This window comes from Carcharhinus amblyrhynchos, chromosome 31 (genome assembly GCF_965287045.1).
Source record: "Carcharhinus amblyrhynchos chromosome 31, sCarAmb.v2.hapA, whole genome shotgun sequence".
NCBI classification, from domain to species: domain Eukaryota; kingdom Metazoa; phylum Chordata; class Chondrichthyes; order Carcharhiniformes; family Carcharhinidae; genus Carcharhinus; species Carcharhinus amblyrhynchos.
The window spans coordinates 17,344,306-17,371,903 of NC_137354.1; the positions used below are offsets into that span (position 1 = coordinate 17,344,306).

The 27,598-nt window shown below is 49.7% G+C and overlaps 1 protein-coding gene across 1 annotated transcript; it reads left to right on the plus strand.

Annotated features, from left to right (window-relative positions):
• On the plus strand, positions 1–27,232 carry LOC145360435 (palmitoyltransferase ZDHHC17). Its single transcript, XM_080215647.1, has 10 exons — positions 1–171; positions 7,475–7,610; positions 8,805–8,915; positions 11,652–11,784; positions 14,812–14,990; positions 16,982–17,055; positions 17,163–17,325; positions 21,631–21,713; positions 23,197–23,387; positions 24,877–27,232. The coding sequence occupies exons 1-10, from the start codon at positions 45–47 to the stop codon at positions 25,339–25,341; spliced, it is 1,662 nt and encodes a 553-aa protein (XP_080071773.1). The 5' UTR covers positions 1–44; the 3' UTR covers positions 25,342–27,232.
• The last annotated feature ends 366 nt before the right edge of the window (positions 27,233–27,598 follow it).

Below are 27,598 nucleotides of genomic sequence, written 5' to 3' on the forward strand. Positions count from 1 at the left end.
CTGAGGTTGGGAAGTGTGTTGGGGTTGCAGTGGATGGTGCCTGGATGCTGCCTGCAGCCCCCCTGCCTGACTGGGCTGCTGCCTGCAGCTTCGCCGAAGCGCTGAGACTGGGGGACCTGCAGCAGTGCGCTCGCTGGCTGCAACAGGACCCGACTGTGCTGACTGCCAGAGGTAAGAGCGTTATCTCTCCCACACAGATGGGGGACCGTTAGGCAGCGCTGCACTGTCAGCCCTCAACCCGGGGGGAAACCACTCACCCTCCAGCTTGGCAAAAAAATACTCTCCTCTGTATAGCTGAGCACACTGCAGTTATCTCCCTTGCCCTGTTCAGCATTGTGTTCATCCTGAGAAGCTTCCTTTCCTGTAAGGAGATTGACAGATATGGACTCCCTCTCTCTCTCTCTCCCCCTCTGCAACCTGTTTCATAGAATCCCAACAGTACAGAAGGAGGCCATTCGGCCCATTGAGTCTGCACTAGCAACAATTCCACCCAGGTTCCCATCCCACGTATTTACCCTGTTAATCCCCCCGACACTAAGGGGCAATTTAGCATGGCCAATCCCTCTAACCTGCGCATCTTTGGACACTAAGGGGCAATTTAGCATGGCCAATCCCCCTAACTTACACATTTCTGGACACTAAAGGGCAACTTAGCATGGCCAATCCACCTAACCTGCACATCTTTGGACACTAAGGGACAATTTGGCATGGCCAATCCACCTAACCTGCACATCTTTGGACACTAAGGGACAATTTGGCATGGCCAATCCACCTAACCTGCACATCTTTGGACACTAAGGGACAATTTGGCATGGCCAATCCACCTAACCTGCACATCTTTGGACACTAAGGGACAATTTAGCATAGCCAATCCACCTAACCCACATATCTAGGGTGGCACAATGACACAGTGGTTAGCACTGCTGCTTTGCAGCACCAGGGACCTGGGTTTGATTACAGCCCTGGATGAGTGGCTGTGCAGAGTTTTGCACGTTCTTCCTGTGTCTGCATGGGTTTCTGCCGGTTGTTCTGGAATCCTCCCACACTCCAAAGATGTGCGGGTTAGGTAGATTGGCCATGCTAAATCGCCCCTTAAGCAGATTAACAGGATAAATACATGGGGATACGGGGGTTGGAGCCTAAGTGGGATTGTTATTGGCGCAGGCTCGATGGGCTGAATGACCTCCTCCTGCACTGCATGGATTCAAGGTGAGTGGGGTGGTGAAAGTGGATTCAATAATAATTTTCCAAATTGGACTTGGATATAACGTTGGTAAGGGAGAAAAGGTGGGGCAATCTCTAGATCTGGATGAATTGTTTCCCAGGCTGCTGTGGGAGGCAAGGGAGGAAAATACAGGGGCCCCGACCCAAATCTTAAATTCCTCCCTGGCCACAGGAGAGAGGTGCCTGAAGACTGGAGGACAGCTCTTCCAAGGAGCCAGCAGAGACGTGTGGACCAAAAGGCCTCATTCTTTGCTCTTAGAGTACTTAGTTCCCAGACAGTTGGGCCTTGGTCGAGTAGGGAGTTGAAGCTATAGAACCATAGCATTGCAATTGGCGACAGTGCCTATGGGCTGGAGAAGGAGAGGAAGAAGGAAGTTAACCAGATTTGGATGTTGTGGATACTGAGTGCTTGGTTAGGGCAATGTCTGCAGAGCCTGTAGCATTGAACTAGTTGATAGATTACCAGTGTTTCTGAGGCTTAATCCAGCCTGACTCAGCACCTTAGAGAATAGGGTTGGGGCAGAGACTTTATTCGTATCATTTTGCTATATGTGTTATTGCCTAAAAAAGTGAAGTGTTGGACTACTGAAATCGAATCTGATACACCATCAGGCACCTAACATATGTACGTAACGTGTTAGGTAAGTGAACACATTGAGTAATGTATGGGACTAGCCAACTTGTTCTTGCAGAGAGTTAGCCTGAACACAACTGGTTGCATGGCCTCCCTCTATCATGTAATCCAGCATTTGATGCCCATCCTTAATCACCCTGAGCCTAGGCCTTAAGTGTCAACCAAATTGCTGCAGGTCTGGAGTCACATATAGGCCAGACCGGATAAGAATGGCAGATTTCCTTCCCTATAGTTCATTAGTGAACCAGATGGGTTTTTATGACGATTGACAGTGGTTTTGTGGTCACTATTACTTAGACTAGCTTTATTATTTCCAGATTTAATAATTGAATTTAAATTCCAGTGGTGATGGTGGGGTTTGAACCCATGTCTCCAAAACATTAACCTGGATAACGTTCTGGAATCCACGTGCATCCATCGTGCACCTTGCATCAGTCTGCTACAACTGAGTAACTTGATGATTTATTGTTGTCACATCATAGAATCATAGAATCTCTACAGTACAGAAGGAGGCCATTTAGCCCATCGGGCCTGCACCGACCACGATCTCACCCAGGCCCTACCCCCACTTTCCTACATATTTACCCACTAATCCCTCTAACCTGCGCATCTCAGTACAATAAGGAGCAATCTTAGCATGGCCAATCAACCTAACCCACACATCTTTGGACTGTGGGAGGAACCAAAGCACCCAGAGGAAACCCACACAGACACAAGGAGAATGTGCAAACTCCACACAAACAGTGACCCAAGCCCAGCATCAAATCCAGGTCCCTGGAGCTGTGAAGCAGCAGTGCTAACCACTATGCTACCGTGCTGCTCCAAACTGTATACATGTATCAGCATACAGTGAAAAATATTGTTTCTTGCGCACTATACAGACAAAGCATAGCATTCATAGAGAAGGAAAGGAGAGAGTGCAGAATGTAGTGTTACAATCATAGCTAGGGTGTAGAGAAAGATCAACTTAAAGCAGGGTAAGTCCATTCAAAAGTCTAACAGCAGCAGGGAAGATTTTTGAGTTGGTTGGTACATGAATTCAGACTTTTGTATCTTTTTCCCAAACGGAAGAAGGTGGAAGAGAGAATGTCTGGGGTGCGTGGGGTCCTTAATTGTGTTGGCTGCTTTTCCAAGGCAGTGGGAAGTACCGACAGAGTCAATGGATGGGAGGCTGGTTTGCGTGATGGATTGGGCTACATTCACAACCTTTGAAGTTTCTTGTGGTCTTGGGCAGAGCAGGAGCCCAGACCAAACTGTGATACAACCAGAAAGGATGCTTTCGATGGCGCATCTGTAAAAGTTGGTGAGAGTTGTAGCTGACATGCCAAATTTCCTTAGTCTTCTGAGAAGGTAGAAGCATTGCTGGGCTTTCTTAACTATAGTGTCAGCATGGGGAGGGGGGGGACCAGGACAGGTTGTTGGTGATCTGGACACCTAAAAACCTGAAGCTCTTGGCCCTTTTTACTTCATTCCCATTGATGTAGACGGGGGCATGTTCTCCTTTACGCTTCCTGAAGTTGATGACAATCTCTTTCGTTTTGTTGACATTGAGGGAGAGATTATTGTCACTGCACCAGTTCATCAGATTCTCTATCTCAGTGCTGTACTCTGTCTCTTCGTTGTTTGAGATCTGACCCACTATGATGGTGTCTGCTGGGCCATTTCAGAGTCAACCTCATTGCTGTGAGCCTGGAGTTGCATGTCGACTGGGTAAGGGTGTTAGATTTCCTTCCCTAAAGGGTGTCCCTTTAGGAATTAGATGGGTTCTTATGACGGACTAGTCATTTCATGATGATTATTAATTATGACCAGAATTCTATTAATTATTTCTGTTTGAATGTGGCAGGATTTGAACTCAATCTCTGGAGCAGTAGTCTGGACCTGTGGATTTTTAGTCTGGTAACATTACCATTGGGCTGCTGTCCCCTTATTCTAATAATTACAATCAATTAAACAGCACTACATCAAAAGGAAAATTGAAATTGAGTACAATGAAATGTATGCACAGTCGAGAGGCTGATTCATCAAAGTAGTCAAGTAAGATGATTATTTTTTGGATGGATAGCATTTGACTGGGAACAAATCGCCCTGATATTGGTGTGGCACGGTGGCACAGTGGTTAGCACTGCTGCCTCACAGCGCCAGGGATCTGGGTTCAATTCTGGCCTTGGGTCACTGTCTGTGTGGAGTTTGCATGTTCTCCCCATGTCTGCGTAGGTTTCTCACCGAGATCAATGGATCTTCGCATGCCTCTGCCCCACCACTCTCTACAATTCATGGGTGGGATGAGAAAATTCCCCACAAAGTCTGAATGAAGAAAACGGTATGTACTTTAAAGTTGAAAGTTTATTTATTAGCATCTCAAGTAAGGCTTACATTAACGCTGCAATTAAGTTAATGTGAAAACCCCCTAGTCGCCACACTCCAGTGCCTGTTCAGGTACACTGAGGGAGAACTTAGATGGCCAATGCACTCTAACCAGCACGTCTTTTGGACTGTGGGAGGACATCGGAGCACCCGGAAGAAACCCACGCAGACACGGGAAGAATGTGCAAACTCCACACAGACAGTGATCCGAGCGAGGAACTGAAGCCAGGCCCCTGGCGCTGTGAGACAGCAGTGCTAACCACTGTGCCTGCGAAATACCATGTGGCTCTTTGCTGTAAGTTGAAGTTTTCGCCATGGGGTGGCAGTGTTGCCTGTTATTTGGGAATGAAAGCCAGGCAGACTGTTCCAGGGAGTTCACCCAAGCTGAATTTTACACTCTGCTCCAGCAGAATGGTCCACTGCCCCTTTTCAGCATCCGGTCACTGCTTATTCTGTGTTGTTAGTGCAAGCCATTTTGTTTTGAGCGCAGAGATGGCACTTTATGTGAGTAAAATGCATGTGTGAGGAGGTTAGTGTGAACCACAAGCACTGGCAGAGACCAGTCAAGCTAAATGACCCATTTCTGTGCTTCAGACTGGGTTTTAACTTATATATTGCAGCGATCTCCAGGCTGTTTAAGCTTACTGGTTGGATTTAGCAACAAGCACTGGTCTAAAACTACTGTCGCTAACCATACTTGTCTTATAACCAATGATCCTCGTGATCTTTACCTGGGTTCTTCCATCACTGTCCATCTCTCAGCCTCTTGCTGCTTTCTACCCAATGCTGCTCCTCAGCAGTCTGTCTATCGCTGTCCCTCTCTCAGGGTGTAAGGGCAGCACAGTGGTTAGCACTGCTGCCTCTTAGCACCAGCAATCCGGCTTCAATTCTGGCCCTGGGTAACTAGAAGTAGAGAATAGCCAGTTTTTCAGTGGGCGGCATGATGACACAGTGGGTTAGCACTGCTGTCTTTCAGTGCCGGGGACCCGGGTTCGATTCCCGGCTCAGGTCACTGTCTGTGTGGAGCTTGCACATTCTCCCCATATCTGTGTGGGTTTCCTCCAGGTGCTCCGGTTTCCTCCCACAGTCCGAAAGATGTGCGGGTTAGGGTGGATTGGCCATGCTAAATTACCCCTTAGTGTCAGGGAGACTAGCTAGGGTAAATGTGTGGGATAGGGCCTGGGTGGGATTGTGGTTGGTGCAAACTCGATGGGCAGAGTGGCCTCCTTTTGCACTGTAGGGATTTTACGATTCGATCTGTTCAGTCGAACACCTCCGGTATTCGCCACATTTAATCTTGTCAAATTCTTCACCCGTTTGCATTTTAAAAGTTAATTGATGGGGTGTTGGTGTTGCTGGCCAGGTCAGTATTTATTCCCAATCTCGAGTTACCATTCAGAAGGTGGTGATGAGCTGCCTTCACGAATCGCTGCAGTCCCTGAGGCGTAGGTACACCTACTGTGCTGTTAGGAAGGGAGTTTCAGGATTTTGCCGCAGCGACAGTGAAGGAACGGCCAACATGGAATCATAGACTCCCCACAGTGCAGGAGGAGGCCATTCACCCCATTGAGTCTGTGCTGACCACAATCCCAACTGGGCCCTATCCCCGTGACCCCCATTAATCCCTCTAACCTATGCATCCTGGAACACTCATGGGCAATTTAGCACGGCCAATGCACCTAACCTGCACATCTTTGGACTGTGGGAGGAAACCGGAGCACCCGGAGGAAACCCACGCAGACTCTGGGAGAATGTGCAGACTCCACACAGACAGTGACTCAAGCCAAGAATTGAACCCGGGTCCCTGGCACTGTGAGACAGCAGTGCTAACCACTGTGCCACCCTTTATATTTTCAAGTCTGGGTGTTGGGTGGCTTGGAGATAGGTTTCTGATCGACAGGGGAATTAAGGGTTATGGGGAGAAAGCAGGAAAGTGGAACTGAGCCACCTCAGATCAGCCATGATCTTATTGAATGGCGGGGCAGGCTCGAAGGGCGAGATGGCCTATTCCTGCTCCTATTTCTTATGTTCTTGGAGGGCAAGTTGTAGGCAGTGGCGTTCCCATGTATCTGCTGCCCTTGTCCTTCTGGATGGAAGTGGTCGTGGGTTTGGAAGGTGCTGTCTAAGGATCTCTGGTGAATTGCTGCAGCGCATCTTGTAGATAGTACACACTGCTGGTATTGAGTGTCGGTGGTGGAGGGAGTGGATGTTTGTGGATGTGGTGCCAATCAAGTGGGGCTGCTTTGTTCTGAATGGTGTCGAGCTTCTTGAGTGTTGTTGGAGCTGCACCCATCCAGGCAAATGGGGAGTATTCCATCACACTTGTGCCTTGTAGAAGGTGGAGAGGCTCTGGGGAGTCAGGAGGTGAGTTACTCGCCGCAGGATTCTCAACCTCCGATTTGCTCTGATAGCCACAGTGTTTATATATTACTACAACAAGCAAAGCACATTGGTGCTATTCAAGCTGGTGTTTAATAAATAAAATTGCATTTGTATAGCACCTTACAGCAAAGTACATACTTATTGAAATGTAGTCACTGTCTTAATGTGGCAGCCACTTTGCACAGAGAAAGCTCCACAAAATAGCAAGGTGGTGTCATGATCTGACAAATCATTTTTTATGATGTTAATGGAGGGATAAATAAGTTAATTTATTAGTGTCACATGTAGGCTTACATTAATACTGTAATGAAGTTACTGTGAAAAATCTCCTGGTCACCACGGTTTGGGTACAGCGAGGGAGAATTTAGCATGGCCAATCCACCTAATCAGCACATCTTTCGGACTGTGGGAGGAAACTGGAGCACCCTCGGATATGCGGGTTAGGCGGATTGGCCATGATAAATTGTCCATTAGTATCAGAGGGATTAGCAGGGTAAATGTATGGGGTTACAGGGATAGGGCCTGGGTGGGATCATTGTCAGTGCAGGCTCAGTGGGCTGAATGGCCTCCTTCCGCGCTGTAAGGGTTTTATGAGGAAAGCCACGCAGACACAGGGGAGAACGTACAGACTCTGCGCAGACAGTGACCCAGGCTGGGAATCGAACCCGGGCCCCTGGCGCCGTGAGGCAGCAGCGCTAACCACTGGGCCACCCAAACGTCGGTCAGGACCCGGGGACGCACGTCCCGCTCTTCTTCGAAACAGCGTCACTGGGGATCCACTGCCACCGGCCGAGCGGGCAGCGATCTCGGCTAAAATCCCCCCTCCTGCTGCACCGGGTAACGTCTCTCCTTCCCTCTTCTCCCCAGGTTGGCATGGCTTCACCCCGCTCCACCACGCGGCCTACCGCGGCCACCAGGCATTGTCACACCTACTGCTGGAACACGGAGCTGACAGCAACCTCCCCAACGACGCAGGGGAGACGCCCTTTCATTTCGCCTGCAGGCGAGTATGGATTACTGCACCCCCCCCCCCCCCCCCCCGGGGCAGTCCGATGCGTAGGCCGGGATTTTCCCACTGATGGCAAACCCCCCCCCCCCCCCCCCCCCTCATTGCGGGTTCCCCAGCAACGCGATGGGAATAACCCACTGACCAGCAGCGGGAGCGGAAGTTCCCACCGCCGGCCAACCTCCTACCCATAATTCCTGAAGCCGGGCTGCGGCCAGGATAAAATGGCAGCTAGCGGTTTCCATGGCAACCGACTGGGCCCGGTTCAACATCCGGGGGGGTCATGAGATGGGACGTTGGCCTATCAAAGGCCTGTGTTGGAACCAATAGAGCCACTGCCCACCTCATTCTCACAGATTTACAAAGACAGGAACAGATGGTAGGCCATTCGGCCCTTCGAGCCTATCATCGAATCCAAACAGTGCAGAAGGAGGCCACTCGGCCCATCAAGTCAGTACCGCCCACAGTCCCACCCAGGCCCTATCCCTGTAACCCTAGACATTTACCCCGCTTGTCCCCCTGACACCAGGGGAAATTTAGCACGGCCAATCCACGTAACCAGCACGTCTTTCCCCCTGGGGGAGGAAGCCGGAGCACCCGGAAGAAACCCACGCAGACACGGGGAGAACGTGCAGACTCCACACAGACAGTGACCCAGGCCGGGAATCGAACCCGGGTCCCTCGCACTGTGAGGCAGCAGTGCTAACCACTGTGCCGCCCATACACGTGGAACAATAGCCCATCAAAGGCCTGTGTCGGAACTAATAGGGCCACTGCCCACCTCATTCTCACAGATTTAGAAACACAGGAACAAAATGGTGGACCATTCAGCCCTTCGAGCCTATCCCACCATGAGTAGCTGAACTCCCAACACCAGCATTCATTCTCTATCCCCTAACACCTGAGCTTAACAAGAACATAGTAAACTGAGTTTATAATTGAACCCACCCCGCACCCCCCCCCTCCCCCCCCACCGTCCCCCGTCCCCCTCGCCTCTAGAGTGTGGGAAACAGTGCTTCCCGACCTCGGGCCTGAAGGGCTTCATTCTCATCTTCAAGTCAACTCCCTTGTTTTGGAATTTCTCATCAGGCAAATCCCTTTCTATCTGTCCCTCATCCTTACATAGTTATACTTACGGCATGCATGTGGATTGGTTCAAACCAGCGTCTCTCCTTTTGGTGATCACTCCAGGCGTGGACAACTCAACATTATGCACGAGATGGTGCAGAAGGGAGCGAACGTGACCACACTGGATCACCAGGGGAGGACAGCACTTCACCAAGCCGTGTCTGGTGGCAGTGTGTAAGTATTGGCATTTCCGGACAGTGTTGGTGGATATTTTCCTTTTATTCATTCCTGGGACACGGGCGTCGCTGGCTGGGCCATCATTTATTGCCCATCCCTACTTGCCCTTGGAGGGCAGTTGAGAGTCAATCATGCTGTTGTGGCTCTGGAGTCACATGTAGGCCAGACGGGGTAAGGATGGCAGATTTCCTTCCCGAAAGGGAACCAGTTGGGTTTTTCCGACAATGGTTTCATGGTCATCAGTAGATCCTTAATTCCAGATATTTTTTATTGAATTCAAATTCCACCACCTGCCGTGGCGGGATTCGAACCCGGGTCCCCAGAACACTAGCTGAGTTATTAAATTAATCGTCTAGCGATAATACCACTGGCCATCGCCCCCATTTTTAGTGTTGGCATTTCTGGGCGGGCTGTAAGTCCACTTCACGTCATCAGTCCCGGACATGCTAAAATCCATTGGAAATTGCCCAAGAATTCCTACCCGCATTTATCCCCCAGAGTGACAGAGTGCGAGAATTAGAGAGTGATTTCAATAACCCTAGTATCAACCAGGATAGGGTTAAGAGGAAAGGGGGCAGCACAGCGGCACAGTGGTTAGCATTGGTGCCTCACAGTGCCAGGGACCCGGGTTCAATTCCAGCCTAGGATCACTGTCTATGTGGAGTTTGCACGTTCTCCCTGTATCTGCGCGGGTTTCCTCCGGGTGCTCCGGTTTCCTCCCACAGTCCAAGATGTGCAGGTCAGGTGGATTGGCCACACAAAATTGTCTCTTAGAGTCCACAGATGTGCACATTAGGTGGATAGGCCATGGTAAATGTGTGGGGTTACGGGGATAGAGCAAGCGGGGCAGTGGGCCCGGGTAAGTTACTCTTCTGGAGAGTTGGTGCAGACTCAATGGTCCGAATGGCCTCCTTCAGCACTGCAAGGATTCTATGGTGAGGAGGTGGAGGAATTTCTGAAATGCATTCAGGAGAACTTCCTTGATCAGTGTGCAGCTCGTCAGGCCTGGTCGGTGTGCAGCTCGTCAGGCCTGGTCGGTGTGCAGCTCGTCAGGCCTGGTCGGTGTGCAGCTCGTCAGGCCTGGTCGGTGTGCAGCTCGTCAGGCCTGGTCGGTGTGCAGCTCGTCAGGCCTGGTCGGTGTGCAGCTCGTAAAAGGGGGAGCATTTGGGTAAGAGTAATCATTGTATAGGAAAGTTAGATTTGTACTGGAGTAAAGCAAGGAACTATTGTTGAAATTGGAAGAGGGCTAACTGAGAGAGGCAGGGGAGTAGAACAAAACCAAAGAGTAACATAAAAAGCAGTAATGGAACAACGGGTGATCTTTAAGGAGAAGATATTTTAGGTACTGTTGAGGCACATGAATAAAGGGAAGAGGAATCAAAGCCAGAGTTCTTTGGATAGTGAGTGAGATAGAGAATACAGTGAAACATAAAAATGGGTGTGTGACGTGAAGCCACCAAGGGTACACGAGCGGTGCAGTGGTATTGTCGCTGGATTAGTAATCCAGGAACCCAGGGTAATGCTCTGGGGACTTGGGTTCAAATCCCACGATGGCAGATGGTGAAATTTGATTTCAATAAAAATCTGGAATTAAAAGTCTAATGATCAAACTATTGTTGATTGTTGTAAAAGCCCATTTGGTTCACTAATGTCCTAACTGTACCTCAAACACAGCAGAATCCACAAGCTAGAAAATGATATGTGAAAATGGCCAATTTATGTAAACCTCCTGTCTGTTCTCAATGTTGATTAGACTGCATTACATACTTAGTCAAGTATTTTAATTGGTAAACATTATACTAATTCTTTTTCTTGTATTTTAACTGAGTTGTTGAATAAAGTTTGTTTAAAAAAAGCTCCCTAGTGTGTCAATGGAATCATACCATGAGCAAAACACCTTATGCTCACCCTAATACCAAAATAGTTGGGGTCTAGGCTAACTTCATAAAATACCTTGGAGTTTCTGATCTGGTCCCTAATAGGGTGCTATATAAGTGTAGGTTGTTGGGGCTATACTTATTCAAATTTAGAAGAATGAGTGGGGATCTAATAGAAACGTATAAGATTATGAAGGGAATAGATAAGAAACAGAGAGGTTGGTGGGTGAAACTAGAACTGGGGGGCATGGCCTCAAAATAAGGGGGAGCAGATTTAGGACTGAGTTGAGGAGGAACTTCTTCACCCAAAGGGTTGTGAATCTGTGGAATTCTCTACCCAGTGACACGGTTGAGGCTCCCTCATTGAATGTTTTTAAGGCGAGGATGGATACATTTTTGAACAGTAAAGGAATTGAGGGTTATGGTGAGCGGGTGGGTAAGTGGAGCTGGGTCCACAGAAATAGCAGCCATGATCTTATTGAATGGGGGAGCAGGCTCGAGGGGCCAAATGGCCTTCTCCTGCTCCTAGTTCTTATGTTGTAGGTAAACATCTGTCTCCCAAGGTTAATTAGACCCCCTTTCCTTCAGTGTAATGACTTCCGTCAGGTCATTGAGGTTGACCTGTTGGAGTGGGAACTCCGTGATTAAGAATTCAATTGATGGGCCAATCAGGGAGTCTTTTTGTTGTATTTAACCAGTAGTGTCAGTTCCTCTGGCACTCCGGGAGATAGGCTGCCGATTGATAGCACTCAGTGTATGGTGTTAGAGTTTGTAAGTAAAAGGATTCTGGTGAAGGGACTCTTGCTTCGGCAGACGTGTTACACTCAGCTCATCGTTTCACTGTTTCTCTGCCCAGAGCCGCCATTCAGTACCTGGAAGAAATGGGTCAGTTCAACTTCCGTGACCCGGACAGGTTTTTGCAGACGCCCCTACACATTGCGGCGATGATCGGCAATGAGGATGTGATGAAGTACTTGCTGCGAAACTCGGTGAGGAATCTTTCGCCCAGAAGATTGCCTGAGCCTGCTCTGAAACTCCCTCGGCAGATAAGTAGTGGAGAGGTGTCCTGCACAGTGTGCACAGAGAGAGCAGTTTCAGGCAGTGTTTCAAGGTTGCCTTGGCTGAGCCCTGCAATCTTGCGTCACAGGAGGCCATTCGTCCCACTATGCCAGGACTGGCTCTTTGAAATGACTGTCCAATTAATCCTACTCTTTCCCCATAGCCCTGTAAGTTTAAAGTTTATTTATTAGTGTCACAAGTAGGCTTACGTTAACACTGCAATAAAGTTACTGTGAAAATCCCCTAGTCACCACACTCTGGCGCCTGTTCGGGTTCACTGAGGGAGAATTTAGCAATGCCTAACCAGCACGTCTTTTGGATCATGAGAGGAAACTGGAGCATCTGGGGGAAACCCACGCAGACACGGGGAGAACATGCAGACTCTACACAGACAGTGACCCAAGCCGGGAATCGAACCAGGCTCCCTGGCACTGAGAGGCAGCAGTGCCAACCATTGTGCCACCGAGAACAGTCCTTTTAGTTTGTGACCGTAAGACGTGGGGGGCAGAAATAGGCCATTCAGCCCATCAAGGCTGCTGTGCCATTCGATCGTGACTGATCTGATGTGTGATAATCCTCAACTCCGCTTTCCCGCCTTATCCCCATAACCCTCGGTTCCCTTACTGATTAAAAATCTGTCTATCCCAACCTTGAATAAACGACCCAGCTTCCAAAGCCCCCTGGGGGAAAGCATTCCACACGTTCACCACCCTTGGCAAACAGTTTTATCAACTGCACACTGGGGAGAAGTGAGACAGGGAGACATCTGGTCGCACTCTGGCAACTGCCGGATTCCCTCTACTCGCCTTCCAGTTCAGACGATCGGTATTTGTACCCTCAGTAATTCACTTTTAAACCGCGTACAGAAATCTGTCAAAGTACCTCGGCCATCAAGGCCATAATTACACCAGCTGTCCTATCACAAAAGATCTTCAGATGATCCCATTCAGAGTCGCAGCTGACTGACCTCTTTTGGACTGGCAACCTTTGACCCTTGACCCCTGTCACCTTACAGTTACTGCTGGCTGGGTTGAAAGGACGGTGTTGACCAGTCCTGTTTACTAGGCCGCTTGACGAAACAACCTCTCCAGACAGAGTTCTACGTACTCGGGGACAGTGCTTGAAATAATGGCACTTACTTTAGAATCAACAGATCGATCCCTTTTTAGTAGGATTGAGGAGGGATGGGGAGGAGTGAGTGAAGGGGTTGCCCTACGACGAGAGGCTCAGTAAGGGCTTATATTCACGGTGTCACAGTGGTTAGCGCTGCTGTCTCAGGGCACCAGGGCTCGATTGGGTCACTGCCTGTGCGGAGTCTGCATGTTCTCCCTGTGTCTGCGTGGGTTTCCCCCGGATGCTCCGGTTTCCTCCCACAGTCTGAAAGCCGTGCTGGTTAGGGTGCTAAATTCTCCCTCGGTGTATCCGAACAGGCGCTGGAGTGTGGCAACTAGGGGATTTTCAGAATAACTTCATTGCAGTATTAATGTAAACCTATTTGAGACACAAATGAATAAACTTGAACTGAATATTCCCTGGAGTTTAGATAATGAGAGTTGTTCCAATTGGAGTCTACAAAATTCAGAAGAGGTTTATAGGGTGAACACTGAGAGATTGTTTCTGCTGGTTGGGAAACCCAAAACACGGGGTCACGGTCTCCGAATCATTTAAGATTGAGATGAGGAGAAATTGCTTCACTCAAAGGGATGTGAATTTGTGGAATTCTCTACCCAGGGGCTCTTGTTGTTGAACACATCTGAGGATAGGCGGATTTTTGGAGTCTCCAGAGAATTCAGCGATATGAATAGCGGGTGGGACGATGAAGTTGAAGCCTAAGATTAGCCATGATTATATCGATGGGTGGAGCAGGTTTGACAGGCCATCTGGTCTACCCTTGCTCCTATTTCTTGTAGTCACCATACAGAAGAGGCCTGTTTCCAATCTCAGAAGGTCAGTGGGTTTTTTTTGCTTCTAAAGTCACCTTGTTGCCAGCACCACACCCCAACCACCCAAGGAGAATGGACATTGACCTGATCGAGCTTTTGGAAGGGCTTGATTGGGTAGATGTAGTGAATATATTCTCATTTGCAGAGAAATTGGAAGCCAAAAAGGGCTTCCAGCTTGGTGGCACAGCAATTAGCACTGCTGTCTCACAGCGCCAAGGACACGAGTTCAATTCTGGCTTTGGGTGACTCTGCGGAGTTTGCGTATGGGTTTCCTCCGGGTGCTCCGGTTTCCTCCCACCGTCCAAAGATGTGCAGGTTAGGTTGATTGGCCATGCTAAATTGTCCCTCAGTCTCCGAAGATGCCTAGGTTAGGGGGATTAGCGGGGTGAGTATGCAGGGTTGGTGGGTCTGGGCGGGCGTGGGTTAGATGCTCTGTCATAGAATCGGTACTGACTCGAAGGGCCAAATGGCCTAATTCTGCTCCTACATTATATGGGCTGATGGTCTACTAAGGGGCAATTTAGCATGGCCAATCCACTTAACTATCTATCTTTGGACACTAGGAGGCAATTTAGCATGGCCAATTCATCTAACCTATACATCTTTGGACACTAGGAGGCAACTTAGCATGGCCAATTCATCTAACCTATACATCTTTGGACACTAGGGGGCAACTTAGCACGGCCAATCCACCTAACTATCTATCTTTGGACACTAGGGGGCAATTTAGCATGGCCAATCCATCTAACCTATACATGTTTGGACATTAGGGGGCAATTTAACATGGCCAATCCACCTAATCTGCTCGTTTTTCAGACTGTGGGAGGAAACCGGAGCACCCAGAGGAAACCCACACAGACACAGCGAGAACGTGCAAGCTCCATACAGACAGTGACCTAAGGCTGGAATTGAACCCGGTCCCTGGCGCAGTGAGGCAGCGGTGCTAACCACTGTGCCACCGTGCTGCCCTTTGGAAATAAATGTGCTAACAGGCTCTATCTCGATTTCTCACAGAGGTGCAGAGTGGAAACGACTGACATTTGGGGAATGACGCCCATGCACGTGGCGGCTCAGACCGGCTCGGCTGCCGTTTGCTGGCTGCTGATGATGGAGACAGGCTTCGGCCTACTCCAGGCACAGAACAACAACGGCCTCACTCCATTGGATCTCGCTACGCAAGGAAAAACGTACAGGTTGGCCACCAATTATTCAAACATTCCCAATCAGAGCTCTCTTGAGTGGGGGAGGGAGGAAGGGCAACTGGGCCTTTAGCTTTCTTGCGAATTCTTCAAGCAAATTTGGCACTTAAAACTTTGGGAGAATCCCGGCCAAGGTATCTGGTCCCGTTTGGAATATCTTGAGCGGTTTTGGGCCTCCTATCTAAGGAAGGATGTGATGGCCCTGGAAGGGGTCCAGAGGAGGTTCATAAGGATGATCCCAGGAATGAAGGGAAGGGTTTGTCATATGAGGAGTGATTGAGGAGTCTGGGTCTGTACACGATGGAGTTTAGAAGGATGGGCGAGGGATCCAGTTGAAGCTTACAGAATACTGAGAGGTCTGAATAGAGTGGACGTGGAGAGGATGTTTCCCCTGGTGGGAGAGACTAGAACCCGAGGGCCCAAGTTCAGGGTGAAGGGACACTCCTTTAAAACTGAGATGAGGAGGGATTTCTTCAACCAGAGGGTGGTGAATCTGTGAAACTCATTGCCACAGAGGGGGCAGTGGAGGCCAGGTCATTGAGTGTCCTTTACACAGAGATAGGTTCTTGATCAAAAAGGGGATCAAGGGCCAAAAAGGGGGTCAAGAGAGAAGGCTGGGAGAATGGGGATGAGAATCCTATCAACCATGATTGAATGGTGGAGCAGACTCGATGGGCCGAATGGTTTAATTCTGATCTTATATCTTATGAGTCAGATACCTCCAAATACTATCCCTAATGCTGGGAAACATGAAACAGCCAATGACAAAGGACAGGAATTAATCCTAGTGACATAAAGCAATGGAATTAATTATGTAAAATTTGTTTAAAGTAATTGGATTTATACAGTGCCTTTCATGATGTCAGGATATCCCAAACTGCTCGTCAGCCAGTGACGAACTTTATAAATGTAGTCAATGTTATGTAGGAGATGCAGAGCAAGATCCCACTGCCGATAATGAGACAAATGACCTGATAATTGTGGGCGGCACAGTAACACAGTGGTTAGCACTGCTGCTTTACAGCTCCAGGAACCTGGGTTTGATTCCCAGCTCGGGTCACTGTCTGTGTGGAGTTTGCACATTCTCCTCGTGTCTGCGTGGGTTTCCTCTTGGTGCTCCGGTTTCTTCCCACAGTCCAAAGATGTGCGGGTTAGGTTGATTGGCCGTGCTAAAATTGCCCCTTAGCGTCCTGAGATGTGTAGGTTAGAGGGATTAGAGAGTAAATGTGTAGGGATGTGATAGGGCCTGGGTGGGATTATGGTCGATGCAGACTCGATGGGCTGAAGAGCCTCTTTCTGCACTGTAGGGCTTCTGTGATGACTTCTACGATAATATTCTGTTTACTGATGTTGGCAGGTGCAGGAATGATGTGCAGATACTGAGACAGCACCCAGCTTTCTTTCTGTAGGTCGTTCATCCGAGAGGGACTTCTGTTCAATAGCTCACCCAAAATACAGCACCTCTGACAGTGCAACACTCCTTCAGCACTGCATTAAAGGTCATCTACTCAGTGTCAGGATTGAGGGTTGAACACAAAACTTAATGCGGATAAGATGCTGCAATGGCTGTTAACCATTTAGATTTGCCATTCTACACCATCGTGAGACACTCAGGAAATAGACCTGGCTTCTTCTTCCAACTCATGTTCATAGAATCCTGACAGTGCAGAAGGAGGCCATTTGGCCCATTGGGTCTGTACCTGACTCTCCAACAGAGTGTCTTACCCAAGCCCTATCCCTGTAACCCCACATATTTACCCTGCTAATCTCCTTAACCTACACACCTTGGGACTCTAAGGAGCAATTTAGAATGGGCAATCCACCTAACCTACACACCTTTGGAGTGTGGAAGGAAACCAGAACACCTGGAGGAAACCCATGCAGAGACGGGGAGAATGTGCAGAGTCCTCAAGGAGAACCAACCTGCCAAAAAGATTTTCGTCCCGCAACCAATCATCTCAATAACCCATGTCCATTTCTTACAGACACCAGGAAGTGGTAAAACTTCTGAGCAAGTACAATAAGGAAGAACAAAGTGGCAAACCCAGAGAACCAATAGGTAATGATTTTAACTTGCGTCAGTTGGATTCTTGTACACTGCTGCAATATTCTATCGAATGATTAGCACTCTCTGGAGCTGCACCTTCTCAATCTTTTCTCTTTCAGGTCAATATTACATCTCTCTGCTGCTGCCAGGGGTGCTGAGTGCAATGGTGTTTCTCATCGCGAGCTACCTCGGGGAATACGGGGGGATTTTCAGCCTGGTGGCCTTTGCTGTCCTTGCCAGGAAGGTATTTTTCCAACATCACCGCATTGCTCACTTTTCCAGGTAAGCTGACCTCACCCTGGGCTTGGTACAGACCTTGTTGACCTTCAGCTGAACGTGATGACAGTGTCTGGTGCTGTCACATCGTGGGCCCACAGCACATGCTGTGCGCAGTTCTGGTTGCCTCACTACGGGAAGGATGTGGAAGCTATTGGGACGGTGCAGAGGAGATGTACAAGGATGTTGCCTGGATTGGGAGGCACGCCTTATGAGGATAGGTTGAGGGAGCTGGGACTCTTCTCCCTGGAGAGACGAAGGTTGAGAGGTGACGTGATAGAGGTTTATAAAATGTTGAGAGGAATAGATAGGGTGGATTCTCAGAGGCTATTTCCCAGGGCTGAAATGGTCGCTACGAGAGGACACAGGTTTGAGGTGCTGGGGAGCAAGTACAGAGGAGATGTTGGGGGTAAGTTTTTCACTCAGAGGGTGGTGAGTGAGTGGAATCGGCTGCCATCGGTGATGGTAGAGGCGAAATCGCTGGGGTCTTTTTTAAAAGACTTCTGGATGAGTTAAAGGTGTTTAAAAAGCAAAGGGTTTATTTTCCATTTCCTGTGGGCATTCTGGTTATAAAACTGTTGGGATTGGAGGAAGGGCTGTTTGGGTGGGGCGGCTGGATGCCTTTTAATTCGCTCATGGGATGTGGGCCAGCATTTATTGTCCATTCTTGAGGGCAATTGAGAGTCAACCACATTGCTGTGGCTCTGGAGTCACGTGTAGGCCAGACCGGGTAAGGATATGAGTGAAGCAGATGGGTTTTTCCGACGATGGTTTCATTGTCATCAGTAGGTTCTTAATTCCAAATTTTTCTTATTGAATTCAAATTTCACCAGCTGTTCTGGCGGGATTTGAACCCGGGTCCCCAGAACATTAGCTGAGTTTCTAGATTAACAATCTAGTGATAATACCATTAGGCCATCTCCTAGTGGTGTTAGCCCATCCTGGGGTTGCCAACTGTGATTAAATACATTCCTGGAGGTTTCATCACATGACTTGTTCCCACTCTCCAGCCATTAGTCGGCCTACACCCTTATGACACACGGCCCCCCTACGCAAAGCAAAAAGACCCATTACCCGACTGGGTGAAGATGTCTGTAGTCGGACAGCTGATCCCCTACCCCGCAACCGTTTTCAGTCTCACAAAAAAATTTTAAAGATGATCTTTTTGATTGCCCCCATGATTTTTCTCCCAGTTTGCGTACAGCAGTGTCCTGGAGATCGAACCTTGGCGTCTCCAGGCCAATCCTGGAGGGTTGGCAACCCTGAGGTGTACTCACTTCTGTACCTAACCCGTACTCTACAACTGACTCAATGCACTGATGGTCAATAAAGTGTTCAGCTGGGAGACCTGGGTTCCCAGCTCTGAAGGTATACTTGAACGTTTGATCACATGATTTTTTTTTTTGCCACTCTACCCTCCACACATCCCCCCCCCCATGGGTCGCCAGGCCTGTCCATCATCACAGCTACCCACTTCCCCCTTCCAACCAAAGTGAATGGGCTCCTCCTTACCTGATTGGATGATTCTTGACTGCCACACAAGCCCTACAGTGCAGAAGGAGGCCATTCAGTCCATCGAATCTGCCCCGAGTCTCCAACAGAGCATCTTACCCAGCCCCTATCCCCAGTACCCCGCACATTTACCCTGCTAATCCACCCTGACCTACATATCTCGAGACACTAAGGGGCAACTGAGCACATCTTTTGGACTGTGGGAAGAAATCAGAGCCCCTGGAAGAAACCCGCGCAGACACAGGGAGAATGTGCAGACTCCACACAGATAGTAACCCAAGGCCAGGAATCGAACCTGGATCCCTGGCATTGTGAGGCAGCCGTGCTAACGTCTCTGCTACCGTGCCGCCCATACACCATGTCATCCCCAGATCTGAAAAAAACAATCCTAAATCCCTGGAGGTTTGCGAGCAATCCCAATGGATCTTATGGGGACCACACTAAAACCTGATTCTGCTTGCAGTCTGCATGTGTACTTTTTAGAAGTGGCCACCAGATGGTGAACAGGAGCAAGGACTCCTGCCAACCATTTTCCTGGTCTGTGTTCCTAGAATCCCAGTAAGAAGTCTCGCAACACCAGGTTAAAGTCCAACAGGTTTATTTGGTAGCAAATGCCAGTAGCTTTCGGAGCGCTGCCCCTTCATCAGGGAGTGGGGAGTTCTGTTCACAAACAGGGCATATAAAGACACAAACTCAATTTACAGAATAATGGTTGGAATGCGAGTCTTTACAGGTAATCAAGTCTTAAAGGTACAGACAATGTGAGTGGAGAGAGGGTTAAGCACAGGTTAAAGAGATGTGTATTGTCTCCAGACAGGACAGTTAGTGAGATTTTGCAAGCCCAGGCAAGTCACGGGGGTCACAGATAGTGTGACATGAACCCAAGATCCCGGTTGAGACCGTCCTCATGTGTGTGGAACTTGGCTATCAGTCTCTGCTCAGTGACTCTGCGCTGTCGTGTGTCGTGAAAGCCACCTTGGAGAATGTAACCATTATTCTGTAAATTGAGTTTGTGTCTTTACACGCCCTGTTTGTGAACAGAACTCCCCACTCACCTGATGAAGGAGAAGCGCGCCGATAGCTACTGACGTTTACTACCAAATAAACCTGTTGGACTTTAACCTGGGGTTGTGAGACCTCTTACTGCGTTTACCCCAGTCCAATGCCGACATCTCCACATCGTTCCTAGAATCCCTGCAGTGCAGAAGGAAGCCATTCGGCCCATTTAGCGTGCACCGACCACGTTTCCACCCAGGCTCTATTCCCATAACCCCACATTTTTTACCCTAGCTAGTTCCCCCTAACACTAAGAGGCAATTTAGCACGGCCAATCCACCTAATCCATCACATCTTTGGACTATGGGAGGAAAGCGGAGCACCCGAAGGAAACCCCATGCAGACACGGGGAGAACAGACAGTGACCCGAGGCTGGAATTGAGCCCAGGTCCCTGGCGCTGTGAGGCAGCAGCGCGAACCGCCGTGTTGCGTTGCTCCTTTGTACGCAGTCACTGAGTGTGATCGGAGAATTCCGCACAGGGTAAATTTAAAATGTTTCTGATTTCTCCCCGACTCCCAGCCTGAAACGGTGGGTCAGGGTGACATTCTGCAACTCACTTTGAGAATCTGAGTATTGGGTGCCTTCAGTTGCATGAAAGATTTTAAACTGGGTAAAATATGTTTGTTTTTAAACTTGTTTTGTCATCCCCACAAGTGCTGCAGCTCCTGTGTTTTACCACTGCTGGCAGTGCTGAGCTGCGGGAGATGTTAAGGCTGTTCCACTTCTCACTGCTTCCTTATTTGGCCAAGCGTTGTTTCAATTTCCTCCCCTGAGGCGTGACGTTTAATCATCACGCCTTCTGCCACTTGACCCAGTGTCCGTTTCCGTGGGAAGTGGGAAGGATATTCGACTGTGGTGGCTTCACAGACCTGCCCGATCCTCTTCCCATCAGCACGCGCGTGGTCACTAATGATGCACACCGCTTCTGACCTGCCAGTCACCACGTCTAGGAACAGGAAAACTTTTCCCCTGCTTGTTGAAACAACAGGGTGGCACAGTGGTTCGCGCTGCTGCCTCACAGCGCCAGGGACCCGGGTTCAATCCCGGCCTCAGGTGACAGTGCAAACTCAGCAACGTTCTCCCCGTGTCTACCTGAGTTCCCTCCGGGTGCTCCGGTTTCCTCCCGCCCTCCAAAGATGTACAGGCTAGGGGGATTGGCCGTGTTAAATAGTCCCTCGATGTGCAGGTTAGGTGTGCTAAATTGCCCCTTAGTGTCAGGGGAATAGCTAGGGTAAATACACGGAGTTATGAGGTTAGGTCGGGTGGGATTGTTGTCAGTGCAGACTCGATGGACCAAATGACTTGCCGTCTACACTGTAGAGATTCTATGATCTTTGGACTGGGCGATCAGCAATATAACAGTCACAATGTCTTCTTAAAGGTGCTTTCCCTTCAAAGGGGGAGAAAGAAAAGTCAGTCGAATTTTGATTAATTGATTTAAAGGGATCATCACGTCACTTGTTCATCGCTGTTTTACTTACACTGAGAATGTACTTGTGGGTCCCTGCTCTCTCCCTCTCAGAATAAGACAGGTGTCAAGGCTGCTGTCGAAAAGACAGCAGTTCATCAAAGTTGGTGTGTGAGGTAGTCAGGTTTCAGACCTTGTATCCTGGCCTGAGGGCAAATGTCTCACTTTTAATTAAAAACACACGCACTAAGATATTGCTGTTGCGCCTCGGGGTATTCGAGTGGTGAGATCAGGCGTTAACGCTAACACTGTCTTTGTTTCTCCCGTGTCACAGGTTACCGAACCCGATGTACGTCGGCACTTTAGCTGCTGGAATCTTTCATTCCTTATTCTGCTTTTACTGGAAGATCCTGCCAGATATCCTTTACACACCTTTATTGTCTTTAACAGATGGGTCAGTAACCTTCGTGCTGCGGATTATTCAACCGGCTTTAGTGAACCCAACGAATATGTTTCAGTGTGTGAAAGAAATCAGCATTTTGCTTTGGGAATGGTGTTTAGTCACCCCAGAGGCATTACTCTACCACTAACCGGAGTTACAAACTTCTTACCCTAAGTCCCATCAGATCTATGGAAGGTTCAAGTCGCCCAAGCATTTGGAACATTGTGCAATTCATCACAGAATCCTATAGTGCAGAAGGAGGCCACTCAGCCCATCGAGCCTGCACCGCCAACAATCCTACCCAGGCCCTATCCCCATAACTTCATATATTTACCCTGCGAACACCAAGGGGCAATTTACCTTGCCCATTCCACACATCTTCCAGACTGTGGGAGGAAACCGGAGCACCCAGAGGAGATGATAGAATGATAAAATCCCTACAGTACAGGAGGAGGCCATTTGGCCCATCCAGTCCACCGACCACATCCCGCCCAGGCCCTGTTCCCGTAACCCTCTTTACCCTGCTAATTCCCCTGACACTAGGATCAATTTAGCACGGCCAATCAACCTAACCCGCATATCTTTGGAGTGTGGGAGGAAACCAGGGGAAACCCACGCAGACACAGGAAGAATGTGCAGACTCCGCACAGACAGTGACCCAAGCCGGGAATCGAACCCGGGTCCCTGGCGCTGTGAGGCAGCAGGTGCTTGCCACCGTGCTGCCCCTCAACCTTCACAACTAGGCCAGCTTTTATTGCCCATCCCTAACTGCCCTTCAGAATGTGCTAGTGAGCTCCCTCCTCGAACGGCCGCAGTCCGCAAGGTGTAGGTACACCCGCAGTGCTGTTAGGGAGGGAGTTCCTGACCCAGAGCAAACTCCCGTAGGAGACAATCACGTAACGGGCAGGTAACCTGGTTTAGAAATCAATCCCAAAGCCAAATACTGTGGACGCTGGAGGTCAGAGATGAAGACAGAAAGTGCTGGAAAGAAACTCAGGCAGCGTCAGTGGAGGGGAAAGCCGGAGTTAACGTTTCAGGTCACGTGACGCTTTCTCGGGAACTCTGGTGAAGGGTCATCGACCTGAAACGTTGAGGTAGAACTTTCTTTCGCTCAGAGTGCTGTGTGAGGCGAGAAACCAGGCGTGCAGCTTTCCAGCTAACACAGGGGCCGTTCCCCTGGCATTGTGTGGCACTCAGCCCAGAATAAAAACTGGGGCCTGGCCCACAGTCATACAAAATATGGTGGAGCCATAGAATAATGATTAAGGAAAACAAGATTGTGGTCAGTGCAGACTGGATGGGCTGAATGGCATCGTAGGGATTCTATATTGTTGGACAGAACAGTATAAGATTATTGGTTATTTTTGTACTTTGACGTGAAGACACTTAGCCCACGTTGACGAGTGTCCCCGAAAGGGTGAGTTGGGATTGCAGAGATTATTCCTTGACGAGCGACACCCCTGTGGCCAGCTAAGTTCTTGCTGTGGTTTATGACGGCTCTGTGCACCCTCTTGCTGTGGATGTTCAGGGAGCTGCTGACGAGAGACCCAGGGAACCTGCAGCAATCCGGCTGCCAGGCCGAGTACTCAACAATCACTCAACTGATCGAAGCAAATCAGAATCCAAACAGGTTCTGCATCTACTGTGAGGTAAGCACTGTGGAGGCAGCCTGCGGTCTACATTGCCGGCAGTTCGCCACTCGATGGAACTTTTCCGTATTTAGGGGAGTAAGAATTGTCAGCCCAGGCTGGCGAAGGCTTCACTGGGTGGGATTTTACAGCCTCGCTCGTCCCGACATCCCACCCGAGGTCAACAGAGCTTCCCAACGTCCTTGTGTCTGCGTGGGATTCCTCCGGGTGCTCCGGTTTCCTCCCACAGTCCAAAGATATGCAGGTTAGGTAGATTGGCCATGCTAAATTGCCCCTTAGTGTCCCAAGGTAGAATCTTAGAATTCCTACAGTGTGGAAAGAGGCCATTTAGCCCATCGAGCCTGCACGACCCAATCCCACCCTATCTCCATAACCCCGTGCATTTACCCCAACCAGTCCCCCTGACACTAAAGATGTGCAGGTTAGGTGGATTGGTCATGCTAAATTACTCCTTAGAGTGTGGCAGGAAACTGGAGCACCCGGAGGAAGCCCACGCAGACTCGGGGAGACTGTGCAGACGCCAGACAGACAGTGACCCAAGGCTAGAATCGAACCTGGGTCCTTGGTGCTGTGAAGCAGCAGTGCTAATGACTGTGCCACTGTGCAGGTTAGGTGGATTGGCCATGCTAAACTGCCCCTTAGTGTCCAAAGATGTGCAGGTTAGGTGGATTGGCCATGGTAGATCCACAGAGTTACCAGGATAGGGCAGAGGGGAGGGCCTGGGTGGGATGACCCTTCAGGAGGGTCAGTGCAGACTCGATGGGCCGAATGGCCTCCTTCAGCACTGTAGAGGTTCTGTAGCTCTATTACTCTCTGTCACTGACCTGAGGAGGAGAATCATGAAGGTGTTTAAAAAGCAAAGGGTTTATTTTCCATTTCCTGTGGGCATTCTGGTTATAAAACCGTTGGGGTTGGAGGAAGGGCTGTTTGGGTGGGGCGGCTGGATGCCTTTTAATTCGCTCATGGGATGTGGGCCAGCATTTATTGCCCATTCTTGAGGGCAATTGAGAGTCAACCGCATTGCTGTGGCCCTGGAGTCACGTGTAGGCCAGACCGGGTAAGGACATTAGTGAAGCAGATGGGTTTTTCCGACAATGGTTTCATGGTCATCAGTAGGTTCTTAATTCCAAATGTTTTTTATTGAATTCAAATTTCACCAGCTGCCGTGACGGGATTCGAACCCGGGTCCCCAGAACATTAAACGGGGTCAGAGAAACTGGAAGCCGGAGTAGGCCCTGCAAGTCTGCTCCACCATTCCTTTTGATCATGGCCGATCATTGAGTCCAATCTCCTGACTGCCTCTTACCGCACCCCCCCATCTCTCGATTATTAGTTCAATGACGACACCAGTATGTTACCGTCTCCCCTTGACGGAGATCATGTGATGAAGCCCAGAGCGTGCGGTCAGCGATCTATTTTAACTAGGGAGTGAGGGGCGGGGAAATGGTTGCCACTTTGTTCCTAAACGCCGTTTGTTTGTCTGTTGTAGCTCATCCAGCCGCAGTTCACGAAGCACTGTCGACTCTGCAACACCTGCATGGTGGGCTTTGACCACCATTGCCTATTCCTGATGAAGTGCGTGGCCAGGGATAACCACCGGCTCTTTGTCCTGTTCCTCGTGGAGATGGTCTCCTGCCACCTGAGCTTCGCAGCGGCAGCCCTGTATTGCCTGGAGCTCCAGCACGGACTGAACCTGGAGGTCGCCCAGACCGTCCTCAGCCACGAGTCCTGGGTGCTGGGCCTGGCCTTGATGAACCTGGCCACGGCCCTGTGGGAGCTGGTGGTCTTGAAAGACCAGCTGGCCATGATTGCCGTCAACTGCACCACCACCTTCCGGCACGGGCCGCAGGCCACCGCCTACACGTGGGGACGCCAACTGAAAAACGTCACGGCGTTCCTCCTCACCGGGAGCAGGCCGCAAAGTCACCACGGCAAACTCTCAAGCCAGTTCTAACCATCATCCTCCCCTTAATAAACTGACGATGTAGTCAGAATTCAAGTCAAGGGTCGTCCGTTGGACGGAATTATTAATGAAGAGGTCATAGTTACGCGTGAAGATTGGAGGAAGGATGACCAAGGCTGATCTGGCTCTTCATAGCTCGGTACTTCCCAAACATTTCCCCACCCTGATGCCATTTTGGCGCACTCCAAATGACATGACTCATCCTAGAGTGAGTGAGGTGGGCTACCGGGTGTTGTGAGGGTGGAGACGTGGGGTCCCCACAGCATTAAAGTCACTTCTGGTCAAGCGGCAGCTTTTCGAGGCTGGTCGTGACGTGGGAGTGCCCCCTCGCTGCCTTGCTCCAGGGAAACGTGTTAAAATAATGCACCCCCGGGGTGGGGGGGAGTTAGGATTTAGACTGCAATGCCTGCTGTGGAGGTACCTGTGACAGCAACGTTGCCACCTCCCTCCCCGCTTCCCGCCATGTCTCTTCCGAGGGTCGCGGGGCAATTGCCACAGGCTCAAACCCCAAGGCAACAAACTGGAGGCAGATGGCGCAATAACTAGCCAGACCCTTGCCGGCAGAGAGGAGGTGGTACCTCAGTCAAAGTGGCCCGTTGACTGATCTCCATTAAGCTGCTATAGGGCCACCATTACCATCCGGGGGCGTCATGAGCCATGGTTTGGGAACCCCTGTCGTTGGTGCTCCCACTGTCGCGATAGCCCCTCTCCTCTTTCACACGTCCAATTAGCTAACTGACAGATTGGAAACTTTCCTGAGGTGAGAAGAGGCGATGGGGAGATCATTTCTCTGAATTATTGCCTCAGACACAATGAAGCGTAAAGCCCCACCCAGCCACTTTTTGTTTTTGTCATCACGCTCGCAGTGATTGTGGGGCCTGCCTCTTTAAGACACCGCAGCAGAAGAGGGTCAGCTGGCTTGAGGGACCAACAGAAGCCGAGAGCGAGTGCTCCCCCTAGAGGGTGGAGTCCTCTCTCAGGCAGAATGCATTGGGCAGCCATGTAGTCAACATGTAAAGGCTGGAGATCTGCTCCGAGGCAACCAACATAGCTGAGTTCTCTTTATCAATAAATATCTTGTATTCATAACGGAGTCTGAAGTGACTTGATGTCACCAGAGGGTTGTCACGTTGTTGCAAGTTAATCTGTGGCGACACCTTTATCTTCCCTTCGTCCATTATTCTCATTTTTACTGCGGGTCGAGAAATAGAATGTTTTCCCTTGCTCCACCTCCTCCATAGAATAGAGCAATAGACTCCTACAATGTTGAAGGAGGCCATTCGGCCCATTGAGTCTGCATTCTTCCCCCACAATCCCTATCCTCATAACTCCCCCAAATTTATCATGGCTAATTCACCTAGCCTACATATTTTGGGACACTAAGAGGCAATTTAGCATGGCCACTCCACCTAATCTGCGCATCTTTGGACACTAAGGGGCAATTTAGCATGCCCAATCCAACTCTGGAGTGTGAGAGGAAACCGGAGCACCCGGAGGAAACCCGTGCAGACACAGGGAGATTGTATTCCCGAGACTGGAATTTTACCTGGAACTCTAGTGCTGAGAGGCAGCAGTGCTGACCGCTGCCACTGTGCCAACTATCCTACATTTTTCATTGTTTTGCTCGCTATCCTTTCATCCTTCTGGATTTTATTTCTCTGTGCGCCAGTTGAGGTGCCAAAAAAGCGGGGCTGCTTTGTCCCGGATGGTGTTGAGCTTCTAATTGCCTCATTCATCGAAACTGTGGGATGCGATATTATGGGAAATGGACGATTGGCTCACTGTTGTAGTAGGGGTGCTTGAGGATAAGACCCAGAGTGGACTGAGGGATACATTACATTACCCCAGGCTACTTACGACCCCCAACATCTTTCATCTTGAGTAGCCCAAAATTAAAGGGGGGGGTGGGTGGGAGTGGAGTAAGGAAGCGAGAGAGGGAGTGGGAGAACTTGCACAAGGAAATGAAACTGGGGTGGAGGTGGGCTGCAGAGTGTATATGTTTGCTTTCTCACTTGAGTTTTGCAGCTCCAACAGGAACTTTGAAGCATAATCGACCTCGGTTCCAAAATATCTTTGTCCTCAAATGGCCCACCCAGGGTGTAGAAGAGGACCAGATTGCTCACTGTTGATACTTAATAGTCCTCAGATCTCTTTCCCAGCTGCGGTCAGTCACCTCTCTGGTGAATCTCCACTCTCGTCAGTGGCTTTGCTGAGCTGCTGGCTTTTATTGGGGATCAGTTGAAGCCAG